This window comes from Panthera onca, chromosome D3 (assembly GCF_046562875.1).
Source record: "Panthera onca isolate mPanOnc1 chromosome D3, mPanOnc1 haplotype 2, whole genome shotgun sequence".
NCBI classification, from domain to species: domain Eukaryota; kingdom Metazoa; phylum Chordata; class Mammalia; order Carnivora; family Felidae; genus Panthera; species Panthera onca.
Window position 1 is genome coordinate 65,982,925 of NC_138350.1, and position 12,975 is coordinate 65,995,899.

The 12,975-nt window shown below is 43.6% G+C and overlaps 1 protein-coding gene across 1 annotated transcript in view; it reads right to left on the reverse strand.

Annotated features, from left to right (window-relative positions):
- The window catches only part of LOXHD1 (lipoxygenase homology PLAT domains 1), a 162,619-nt gene that overhangs the window by 117,985 nt on the left and 31,659 nt on the right, over nucleotides 1-12,975 (reverse strand). The window contains exons 5-6 of the mRNA XM_060613756.3: nucleotides 7,845-7,943; nucleotides 1,627-1,775 (exon numbers count right to left, since the gene is read on the reverse strand). Coding sequence (XP_060469739.3) covers nucleotides 1,627-1,775; nucleotides 7,845-7,943 — 248 coding nt within the window. The remainder of the gene's footprint in view (nucleotides 1-1,626; nucleotides 1,776-7,844; nucleotides 7,944-12,975) is intronic.

Sequence of the window (12,975 nt, forward strand, 5' to 3'; positions counted from 1 at the left end):
CTCATTGGCTATTCTCGTTCTGGATCCCTGCCCCATTTCTTCTCCAATCCAAGCAGCATTTAGCCTCCTAGAACCCTGTTGGGCACCAGGCTGGCTGCTCTTACGGCCAAACAAACCCCTTCCTTTCCAAAGGAACCTTGGCCATTCCTCACTTCACCAATTCATGCCCCATCCCACGCCAAGAGCTGGGGAGAGGCCCTCAAGGAACTTCCAGGCTAGTTACGGAGAGGAGTGTGGCAGACATGAAAGGATGCTCTCAGCCCTTTCCTGATCACCTTCTTCTTATAAAGGCTGGAAAGCCAGCCATTTGTCCCAGTTTCCACTGTAGCTAGGTTGGTCACACAACTCATTTCTGGCCAATGAAATGTAGACAAAAGGCCTAAGGAGGACACTGCATCTCTCAAAATAAAGAAAGGTTTGCCAGGAAAAAAAAAGTGGTATTCCCCTTGGGTCTTCCCTTTTCTTCCTGCCTGGAACACACTTAAGATGCCTACAGGCTCAGCAGCCATCATGTGATCGTGAGGCAACAAGGTAGAGGATGAAAGCCACAGTGCCCAGGATGGTGACACAGCAAGAAAGCAGGTGTCCTAGAAAGCAGCTGCCACATCTGGATTTTGTGTGGATGAGAAGTCTTCTGATAACTGCAGGTCAACCACTGCTGACATTAGAAGGTAAATGAAGTTAAGCAATAACAAAACCTCACCTATCAGACAGCCTCATTCTCCGTTGTCAAATTGTCTCAAATTGGAAGGGTTTCTGTTTTAAGCGCTAAGAGCTTTTTCAAAATATTTTTCAAAACTATGTTATACAATAACCTTTCCCTATCATTCTGGAATGAGCTGAAATATACTGATAGCCTCATGAAGGGAAGTATCTGCAAAGAGCTGATAGCCCATTTTCTAAGTGACCTCAGACTTCTATGGATTTTTCATTATTTTTTGGCTTTTTCTATCTTCTCTGAGTCCCCATTACAGTTTTCAACAGGCCTACCTAATACAAGGACTCTTTCCCTCTCTAATCTTCTACTTTAGGTTTAAAATTGCAGGCAAGAGTTTGCTAGAAGGGACTGTAAGTGAGCACTAGGCTATGAGAGAGAGTCTGAGGGGGTCTCTCCTTCAAAATCAGGACAGGGCAAGATAAAGCCAGGGGCATGAGCTCTCCTCACGAGCTCTGAACCTACTGTTTTAGCTTCCCAGAAGACTTTTTGCTTTCTTCTTGATTCTTACCTTGTCTTGGGTTGGTGAGACTACAAGGCATCTAAGATGCAAGGCAACAGCCCAAGATAAGTCACAAGAAAGCTTATGATTAGGGACCAACAAATGCTCTAAACAGGCAGGGTTATAAACATTCACGGGAGGGAGAGGTTCCGGTGGGCAAGTCAGGGAGAGCTTCACGGCAGAGTCTTGAAGGATGATCAGGCCCTGGTTACATTCCGATGGGAGACCTGGGCTTTCTGGGAAGGGGGTAATGTGGGCAGGGTCGGGCAGTATGGTTGGCCAGCAGGCTTAGGTAGAAGAGTGGAGACAGACAGACCAAGAGAGGGAAGTCAGGGCTGAAATATACCCTCTGAAGAGCCAGAATTCCCCCTCCCAGGCCACAGGAACCACAGACAGGCAGTGAACCTACCTTGGACAGGAACCAACCTGCAGACCCGCCCTTGTTGTTGTGGCCAATATTGATCTTCATCAGCTGCCCCAGATCGGGAGCATCGAGTATGAACTTGTCTTCAGCTCCCCTTTCAAAGTTGTCCTTTTCATTTTCCAGCCTACGCTCCCCTGTACACACACACAGGCAAGAAACTTACAAAGGAGACCCGAAGAGGAGAAAGAACCAATGGTCTGCCCACTGAAGGTAGTCTCAAAAGTCAATAAGGCGGGAGGCTGGCGGGCAGGGTGGGGGTCAGGTGGTACATAGGTACTTTCTGTACTTGTACCCACTTTTGCCGTGAACCTAAAACTACTCTAACAACAGTGTTAATTTTTTTTTTTTTTAAGTCAACAAGAATAGCTTTACCCTGAGATCTCTGGGCTCTGTAAATCTCTCGTTGCAACCTCCAGTCAAGCTTGTCCTGTGTGTGGCTTGTGCCCAGGTCCCATAACTGGGCTTCTGATTTCTATCTTAGTCTGGAGTTCCCATCCTGGTAACCACATGTGTACCCCCATTCCTGGAGCTGAGACCCTGCCTGGCTTGTACCAGTTGCTTGTCCCAAACTGGGAGCACAACCATGGAAGTTGGTCCAGGATTGTGCTGGGACCCTGACAGCCGACACACTTCCTTAGGCCTGCCTCCTTTTCTGGAAAACAGGACGGCCACCATCAGACACATTAGTTTCACATAGATTTTTTTTTTTCTTTTCTTTCTATTTGTCACCACAATCTGCGAGGGGGTATTATTAATTCTGTCTTGTGGATGAAGAAACAAGCTTGGAGAACTGAAATTACATGTCGGAAGTCACACTGGGTGATAAGCACGTCATTAGGATCCATTCTAACCTGTTCTTTCTGCTTTTCAATTTTCCATTATTATGTTCCCAAACTTACAGGTCATATTAACCCTTATGGCCCCACCTAAGCACCAGCTCCGTGCTGATGCCATCCATTCACCTTCTCTTCTAAAATTTAATTCTTTAAATCTTTCTACGTTTTAAATGGCAAAAACTCAAAACCGTACAGAAAGTAGTATAAAACATCTGTAGAGGGGTGCCTGGGTGGCTCAGTCGGTTGAGCCTCCAACTTCGGCTCAGGTCCTGAGTTTGAGACCCACCTCGGGCTCACTGTTGTCAGTGCAGAGCCTGCTTCGGATCTTCTGTCTCCCTCTCTCTCTGCCCCTCCCCAACTCGTGCTCCCTCTCTCTCTCTCAAAAATAAATAATTTAAAAAACATTTAAAAAAAAAGGAAGACATCTGTACACCCACTGCCCAGATTTCAGAGGCAGAACAGATGCTAACACTTTGTCTAATTTGCTTGAGACCTTTCTCCGTCTTAAAGAAGACATAACTGGTAAGTCTACAGTCTCACTGGCCATCCTGCCTTCCCCCGCCTTCTCCCTCCCCTAAATAAACACTATCCACAAGCGATATGTATCGTCCCCGTGAATTTTTGTTTGCACATGGAGGTATTCATAAAGAAAACGTGCTATTTTTGCATGTTTTAGAATTTACATAAATAACATCGCAGTGCATATCTCTCTGTCTCAGGTTCCTCATCTATACAGTGGGGATAATGGCACCACCACACAGGGTCCTGCTGTGAGGATGAACTGAATTGGTACACACTAAACACTGGTGGTGACACCCACCCATGGAAAGTGTTATGTTTGTGATGGAGGCTGTTGCTATCGCTCTCTAATCATCCTACCATCGTCGTCAACATACCCTGTGCAACTGACTTTCCTTTCAGTTGATATTATGCTTTTGAGATTACCCTGTTGATGCTGGTAGCTTGAGGTCATTTGTGGAACTGCTATATAAAAGTCATTGAATAAAGAAAATACTATTAATGTTTCTTCTGCTGATAGACATTTTGGTTGTGCCTGGTTTTTTGCTATTGTAAACAGCACTGAAATGGACTCTTTCATAACTGCCTTCCGCTACATTTCTGTGACAAATGCTCTGAGTGGACACCTACAAAGAGTCGCTGGGTCCTGGGGTGTGCTCACCTTTGGTGTATTAGGTATTGTAAAATTACCTTCCAAAATGCTTGTACATCAATTATCACCAGCAGTGTATTCGGGGTCCCATTCCCCACAATCATCATTAACATATATACTTAAAAAGTTTATATCAATGTATATACCATAGTATCTCATTGTGATTTTAATTTACATTCTCTTGATTATGTGGAGAGATTATAATATATACTGTTCATATACATATATATTTTTTTGGGGGGGGAGAGATATACCCATATATGTTGGCCATTTAGATCTTGCTCTTCTGTAATTTTTTCTGTTCATATATTTTATATTCTTTATTACCTCTCCTCTGTCTATGGTGTCTTTTATCATACAGACACTTTTTTTGTTTTAGTAGACTTCATAGATATTTTCCTTTGTTGTTTGTGCTTTTAGTGAATAGTTCAAGAAACTCCATCCTAAATTGAAATTCAAAAGACATGCTCTTAAAGTTTCTTCTAAAAATTTCATAGTGTTGCTTTTACACACGTAAGTCTGTAGCCCATCTGGAAGTTACCTTTGTGTGTGGTGAAAGGTAAAAAGATTTAATTTTATCTTTCCTCATATGGTAAGACAATTGTTTGCACACCAATAATTGAATATTCCATCCTTTCTTTCTGATTTATAACACTATCTCTCTGTGTGGGTCTAGACTCTATTCTGTTTCACTGGTTTGTTTCTCCTTCTATCCATACCACACTGTTTTAGTTTTTAGAGATCTGTGGTATCTTTTAGAGATCAGAGTAAATACCCTCACTTATTAATATTGTTAATATTATTTTCCTTATTCAAAATAGTCTTGGAAATAGTTAGCCCTTATGGATGGCAATTTTATTAGTGGCTTAAACTGTGGGATATTGCCTTTTGGAAATGTAACTGAAATTGCATTGCATTCACAGGCTAATCTGGGAAAATTTGACTTCTTAATGAATTTGAGACCATTCTCCTCCACGAGCATATTTCTCCGTTTAAATATTCTCGTATATCCTCAAGTAAATATTTATATTCTTTACAGAAAGCTCTTTTTGTTAGTTTTTCTTAGGCACCTTATAATTGCCATTGTAAGGTGCTATTAGGCACCTTAATATTGCTATTAATTTACTTTTGAATTAAATGTTCGCTTGTTGTTTCTATTAAGATTTATCTATTAATCTTGTACCCAGCATCTTTATTAAACTTTCTCTCCCATGGTTCTGATCATTCTCCTGGATTTTATAGTTGATTATTTTTCATGAAAGTTAAAATTTGTTTCCAAATGGACTGAGAGGTTGGAGTTTCTTCTAATTTTACTGACTGTGATCAAAGAATCCTGTCTCTGTCTTATTGCTTAATTTCAGTTTGTTAAGATTTGCTTTGTGGTTTAGTATGTGGTCATTAAGTGCTTGAAAAGAATGTGTGTTCTCTACCAGTTGGACACAGGAATCTACATAGATCCAGTAGATCAAGCTTATTAACTGTGTAGTTAAAGTCTTCTGTATCCATACTAAATTTTTATCCATTTTACTTATCAGTTATTGAGAGTGATGTATTAAAATCTTCCATTATACTTATGCATTCGTCAAGTTTCTTCAAGAATTTAGTTAATTTCTGTTTCCCACATTTTGAGAACATGCTGTAAAATTTATAAGCGTTCATAATTATTACATCTTGTAGGTTCGTTGTTCCTTTTGTCATTGTCCGATATACTTTTATTTCTCATAAAGTGGTTTTTGCCTTAAAGTTTAATTTGACGAATAATAATATAGCTACACAACCATCTTCTGTGTTATTGACATGCTCCTGACCTTTGTCATTCAGTTTTATTTATTCTCAGCCCTTCAGCATCACATGTTTAAGCTGGATTTTTCTTTCTTTTCATTTAATATGAAAACACCATCCTTTAACTGATGAGTTTAGTTTATTTGTATTTATTGTGATTATTATACATTTACTTTTTTTTATGATTGGCCATTCTTTTTCTTTGTTCCCCTTTCCTCATTTCCTGCCTTCTACTGGATTTTATTGAGGCTTTATTCTCTTTATTCCCTCTATTGGTTTAGAAGTTACACATTTTGTATTGGGGGGGGCATGGTTACTTTTACAATTTTAATATGCATACTGGACTCACTGAGGTCTAAAGTTCATCAATGTCTCTACTCTCCTATCACTTGGGGAATGAACTGTGGCCAAGAACCTAATTATGATTTAACTTTCTTCAGTGGCTGCTTAAGTCTATGAGTGGTAACTATTTCTCTTTGTTTGCAAGGCAATTCATTAATTTTGCCCTCCCTCTGGAATGATAACCTAACTGGATCTAGAGTTCTAGGTTGATATATATTCTTGCTCAGAATGCTAAAGCTATTATTCCATGAACTTATGACTTTGTGTAGGTAGCAGACAGGAATTTGCTATCAACCTAATTGTTTCTGTGGAAGAGAATCTGCCAAATCTGGTTACTTTTAAGATCTTTCCCTTTGCCTTTGGTTTTACCACAATGTATCTAAATGTGGATTTGTTTTCATTTATGCTGCTCAATGATTCCTTCTGTTACTTTAATCTGAAAATTCGTATCTTTGCTCAATTTTGAAAAAGTTTCAGCCATTATCTCTTCAAATATATCCTCTTGCTTATTCTATGGATTCTCTATTTGGAACTCCTGTTCACCATCTATCACAACTTACTCTGTCCTACACATCTCATGACCTCTCATTTATATTTTCCAACTCTTTATACCTCTGCTATATCTGAGTATTTTGTTCTTATTTGTGTTACAGTTTATAATCTCTATTCAGTGGTTTCTAATTGTGTTGCCTAGCACATCCATTAAGTGTTTATATTTGGTAACTACATTTTCATTTTCTATATTTCTGTTTACTATATTTTTCATGGGGACTTTTTATTTTCTTCCATTGTTTTGTTCATGTCTCTAGTCCATTTAAACATTCTTAAACTATAGTTTTTCTCAGATTATTATCTGAAATTCTGCAGCATTTAATCTATTGTGTCCACTGATGTTTAGTCATGGTGGATTATGCCCTTGAGTGTTTGGTAATTTTGGAAAGTGAAGTCATCTCCAGTACCTTATCTTTGGGAATGTTATACAATGCTTCTGTAAACTCCCAAGGGTATTACTGGCACAGAACCAATTTTGTGTCCTTTGGGGGAGTGGGGGTTCCCAAATCACACCTGTAGTGTAAAATCGGAGGTCAAGCCCACATGTATGCAAGCAGGAGGTATCGATTTCTCAGCAACTGTCTTTTCAATCTAGAGCTCTTGCAGAGATAAGGTTACTGTACTGATGAGCAAATTTTTTCCTGGCCTATTTTTTCACTGAAGATGTTCCTGTGAACTTTCAGGGCTCCTGGCTTTATATGCGGTTCTAATTTTGCCTGTCTTGCTTCATGCAGGACGAAATCTCATTTTCTGACCCCAAATGGGGATGACAATCTATCCTGTAGATAACTGAACATGAAAGGTCCCTCCTTCCGAGAGCCACAGCACCAATTCAGAGCTAATTCTTTGGTTTTGAGCTCCCTCTTGATTTCTGGCACCTGGAGATTTCTCTTCTCTTCTTATAAGCTCAGCAATGCATTCTGAATTCTTTAATACATTGTGTCCAAAGTTCACACCTCGGTAGATTTTCTGACTCCTCTGTTATTTCATAAAATTGGAAGAAGCAGGAGAGACTCTCCATCCCAGTTCTACTGGCCCGAATGGTCTCCCAACACCTGCAGCCATGTCTGTGTCCTCAGCTCTTGCTTCACCCATGAAGCCAAGTCTAATTCTATCCCCTGATCCCATTCTGGTCTGCATCAAGCCAGTGCACTGAATCAAGCCATGCCCAGCCACATTCAAAATATAACTCAAGATGGAGCTTAAGGAGGTTAGGAAAGTAACAATTGAGCTCCCTGATGGAAGTAAAGCTTGGGTCTGTTCTTGTCTAGGATGAAGGACAATTTTAAATAGACCCGAACCCAAGAACACCTTATTCTGAAAACACATCACACACATACATTTTACAAGATGAGCACCTTGCTGCCCAGGAAAGGCTGTGACAAACCACACCACAGGCAGAATTATTGCTCAACAGAAGAGACTTGGAGCTGCCTTCCTCTGCCAGGAGTGGGGGGAAGAGCCCAGCTAAGAAGCAGAACAGGGCACAGCTAGGGAAGAGAGGATTTCAAACCCATTACCCGTGTCTCCATACTCTCCGAAGATATTGATGACGACATCAGCATCGGTCCCTGCACCAATGACATCACCAGTGCATACCTTGACTTCGTACTTGTTACCTGGGAATGAGGACAGAGAAAGCCCCAGCTCATTAGGATCTTGAGAAAGAAGAAAAAAGGCCCCAAGGCAGCTACCACATCACCTACCCTTCCCTCCAGCAATACAGGAAGTGTCACCATCGCTGTCAAAAACAGAGCAAGAAACAAGTTGCCTGACATTGGTTCCAAATGGTCATTGCTAGTATATACCTGTATCAAATCAACACATCGCACACCTTAAACTCACACAATGTTATATGTCAGTTATATCCCAATAAAGCTGGAAAGAAAAGAAAAGTCAAATGGTCACTGCTAAAGCTAAATGGTGTGCAGAGCATAAATCAGAGATAGAGGAAACTTCTGTTTTCATACTGCCTTGGGATGCAAGAATCAGCCCAAATGCCACACTGAACCAGACCACCAGCCAATCTCCCCTGGATATTGAAATGCTTCTTACTGGCCCCACTGCACATCTACTCTGCCTTCTCCAATCTGTTCTCCACATACATCACAGTGCAAAAATTACTTGGGGAAAATACATTCTGCATGTGAAAATCAAATCTATATGTAAATTGTCAGGGCCATAACCAATGCAAAGACTGGGGCACCAAGAGTAGCCAGCGCATGCATGCTTCGTGGTCACCTTACTTAAAGATCTGTATCGCTTCTTCTATCTTTCCCCCAATTGCTGAGCAGAAACCCATGCACTGTAACCCACAAATGCCTCAGCCTTGCCCAAGGCCTTGTAGGGGAGATGGGCTCACTGTAAACTTCACCAACATGCTGAGCCCACCTAGGTCTCCCCAGCTGGAGCCCGCCTTAGGATGGGGAGCAAAGGACAGGCGCCGGTGTGTGTATGGGAAGGAAGACTCCTCTAGACTTTCTTTGGGTCCCAACAATTCCGAGGGCTGAGGCAATTTTCCTTTCCCTCCTCCCTTCCTTCAAAGACTTTCTATTTTTTATGTAGAAGAATTTTGTTCAGATTTCTTACTCCCAATACGTGAAGTTAATAAAAATTAGAGGTGTTTCACTAACTCAAAAAGGTATCTGTACCCTCACGCTTACTGCAGCATTCCTTATGACAGCCATGACATGGAAAAAATCTAAGTGTCCATCCATGGAAGAATAGATAAGGAAGTTGTGTTATAATTGTTACAATGGAATACTATTCCGCCATGAACAGCATTCCAAGAAGAGAATCTTGACATTTGCAACAACATGAACGGAGCTTGAGGGCATTTTGCTAAGTGAAAAAAGCCTGTCACAGAAAGACAAACATAACATGATTCCACTGATATGTGGAATCTAAAAAACAAACAACAAAACACACCCCCCCAATCCCCAAAACAAAAATTAAAAAAAAAAAAAAACAACCCAAATTCATAGATACAGAGAACAGATTGGTGGTTACCAGAGGTGGGGTATAAGGGGGTGTGCAGAATGGGTGAAGGGAGTCAAAAGGTACAAACTCTGGGGCTCCTAGGTGGCTCAGCCGGTTACATGTCTGACTTGGGCTCAGGTCATGATCTCACGGTTCATGAGTTTGAGCCCCGTGTTGGGCTCTGTGCTGACAGCTCAGAGCCTGGAGCCTGCTTCAGATTCTGTGTCTCCCTCTTTCTCTGCCCTTCCCTTACTCGTGCTCTGTCTCTCTCAAAAATAAATGAGGGGTGCCTGGGTGGCTCAGTCGGTTGGACGTCCGACTTCGGCTCAGGTTGTGATCTCACAGCTCCTGAGTTTGAGCCCCGCGTCGGACTCTGTGCTGACAGCTCAGAGCCTGGAGCCTGCTTTGGATTCTGTGCCTCCCTCTCTCTTTGCCCCAACCCACTCACATTCTGTCTCTGTCTCTCTCAAAAACAAATAAACCTTTAAAATAAATAAATAAATAAATACATAAATAAATAAATACATAAATAAAAACATTAAAAAAACTTTTTTTTTTTTTTAATGTACCAACTCAGGGCACGTGGGTGGCTCAGTCGCTTAAGTGTCTGACTCTTGGTTTTGGCTCAGGTCATGATCTCACAGTTACATGAGTTCAAGCCCCACATTGGGCTCTGCACTGAGTGTGGAGCCTGCTTGGGATTCCCTCTCCCTCTCTCTGCCCCGTCCCACTCACACTGTGTGTCTCTCAGATAAAAAAAAACAAAAAACAAAAAACAAAAACTTTAAAAAAATAAATTAAAATTTTTAAAAAGGTACAAACTCCCAGTTATAAGGGAAAGAAATCATGACATGGGATGTACAGCATGGCAACTATAATTAATAACACTGCATTGCATATGTGAAGTTACTGAGAGAGTAGATGTTAAAAGTTCTTATCACAAAAATCGTAATTATGCGTGGTGATGGTTATTAACTAGACTTGGGTGATTATTTCGCAATATGTACACACATCGAATCACTATTTCGTATACCTGAAACAAATATAATGTTTCATGTCAATTACACCTCAATAAAAACAAAATCGAACTGTTTTAATTGAGGCCCAGAGTTCCAGCCCCTCTGCCCACGGCCTCCTTGGGGCCTTCCCTGATGTCCTAGCCCCCCGGGCCTTTCTCCCCTGCATTCCTTGGTTCTGCTATGTTGTCTGTGCCGATGATTTCCAAGTTCACCAAGGACTGCCTTGTGCAGTCTGGTGTTTCCTGCAGGTGAGGCTTCTAAGATTTTCAGGAATTTACAAGAGGTCTGGGGCGGGACTTCCTTTTCACATATGGCTCCCCACACACACGTTCCCTAGCACAGTGCTGGGCACATACTAGAACCTCCCTAAGTGTATCGGAAAACAACTTGAGTTGAACTTCCTAAAGCTCAAAGTCCCGGGGAAGTTGCTCAGTGCAAAGGAGTGAGAGGTGGGGCGACAAGGAGAAAACCTAATTTCACTCCAACCCCATCTCGAATCCTGCCCTGCCTCTGCCATCTAGAGACGACACGATGCAGAATGTGGCAGGGCACCCATAGAGGACACCCCCCGACATACGCCACAGCCCTGAAGGCTGATCTTTAACTTGCTGAGAACCTGAGCCAGGAGGCAGTGATTCTCCCCTCAAACCTCACTCGGTGAGACCCATCACGAGAGAGGGAAGACCCTCCAATCCTGTCCCCAACCGAAGATCTCCGAGATTCTCACACACACCCCCCCCCCCGGATCCCCATGAAGCGCCCCTGAGATGGGAGGCAGAACCATGGTCTTCAGAAGAGGCCAGACTCAGGCAACCCCGAGGTCAGTGGCTTGAAATCTGGGCCATATTTAGGCTAGCTTGCTGACAAGGCAATTTCCAGGTTCCCTCCCCCCACCCCCGCCCCCGGAAGCTCCTGAGACACACGGCTGTGAAGAACCAAGAAGGCCTTGGCCATGTCCAGCCGCCCCTGCTCCTGATCATCTTTCAAGTTGCAGAGGCCTCTGGCTGCGGGGTTGTTCTCTCCTCTCCTGGTTGGCAGGGTCTCTGAGAACCATTCATTTTGGCTCACATCCTTTCTCAGGTCCAGTCTGGGGCTCACTTCACACAGAAGCAAGTCCCTTCTGCAGGGTGACAAGATGCCCAGGGCCCCCTGGCTGGTGATACCAGGGGGGTGGGGGAGGCGCTAAAGGCCACCGCTGAGCATCAGTCAGTCAGAGGGCAAGAGGATGCCAGACAGCACTGGGCACAGGGCAGCAGGAGAAAGGATGAGGGGGGGTAGGGGAGCACTCAGGGCAGGAGTAGCAGACATTCTGCATCGTTCCAAAAGGCAGAATTAGACTTAGCACTTGAATTATAAAGAAAGATATTTTAGCTCACCAAAAGAAACATTTTCTAGTACCTGGGGCTATCCAACAAAGGCATGGGATGCCCTTGGGGGAAGTGAGTTTCCCATCCCTAGAGACATCTAAGCAGTCACTTTGTGACAAGCACTTTGGTGGAGAGCCATCTGTCAGGGAGGCTGTAAAGAAAATGCCAGAGGTGAGAGAATGTGAGAACACTAAGGGTCCTTTTCAATCTGCAATTCCATGACATTTGACCAGGAAAGGCAGCCTGCAGACTAGAGAGAGAAGTCAAGAGATGGAGGGGGCCCCTCAAAGTAGAGGGGAGGTGCCCGAGGCTGGTACAGGCAGGCCTGGGGAGCAGGACCCTATGCAGGGTTTAGGGAACACACAGCATCCCAGTCCCAGGGAAGTCCAGAGAAGGAGTCATCAGGGCTGGAATGAGGCAATGTAGGAGACAAGCCAAGGGTGGAAGGAGCTTCCAGAACTCTCTGGCTGAGGTGGACAAAGGGCCCAAGCCCAGGGGTCAGAAAGTCAGCTGAACAGAATGCAGTAGGAAATCGATTCTGGAATAAGGCTGGACTGTTCTCTCACCTCTGCAGAACTCTCTATGGCAAGATGGGGCCCCGGTTCTCCACATAGTTGGCTGAGTGAGAAGCAAGACACCCCCCCTCCCATGTGCCAGATGACCTCTGACCACACTGGGGAAGGGCTGAGGGCTGCAGCGGGGCGGGCAAGGCACACCTCACAAAACCACTCTGTAAAAGGCCCCGAAGATAGACAATGAGCCTTATTATATTACTGTTCTCCTGCTTTTCGTCCACATTTCCTCTTCAAGCAGAACCCCCATACTATCTGATTTGCCATTTTCCAAACAAGGCCGAGGGCCCAGCGCCAACCCGAAATTGTGATTAAATGCATATACAGTGGAAAGAGCAAGACGGGATAAAAGCAGGGCTTCATTCTCTCCCGGCTGCCAGACTGTCAGCACAGTGCATCAAGCCTTCCTCCCAAGTGGTCACGAGAGCCCCCCAGTTCCCCGTGATCAGAATTTCAATGAGCACAAACTTGCAATTCTGGTCACAAGTGGGTTTTTATGTGTTGAATTCACCCCTTGGATCTGGTGATCCATGTGAGAGCAAAATGCCCATATGTGAAATGTGGCTGCCTTCCTGGCGAGAGCAACAGGGCCAGAGGGAAAGGTCCAAGGCCAGTAGAAATCCCCGCCCTGGGGGCCAGAAGGGAACAAGGCAGGACAGAGAACAGGGATGGGAGGAAGGACTTGAAGGAGGACGGGCCAGGGCTGGCCCACCT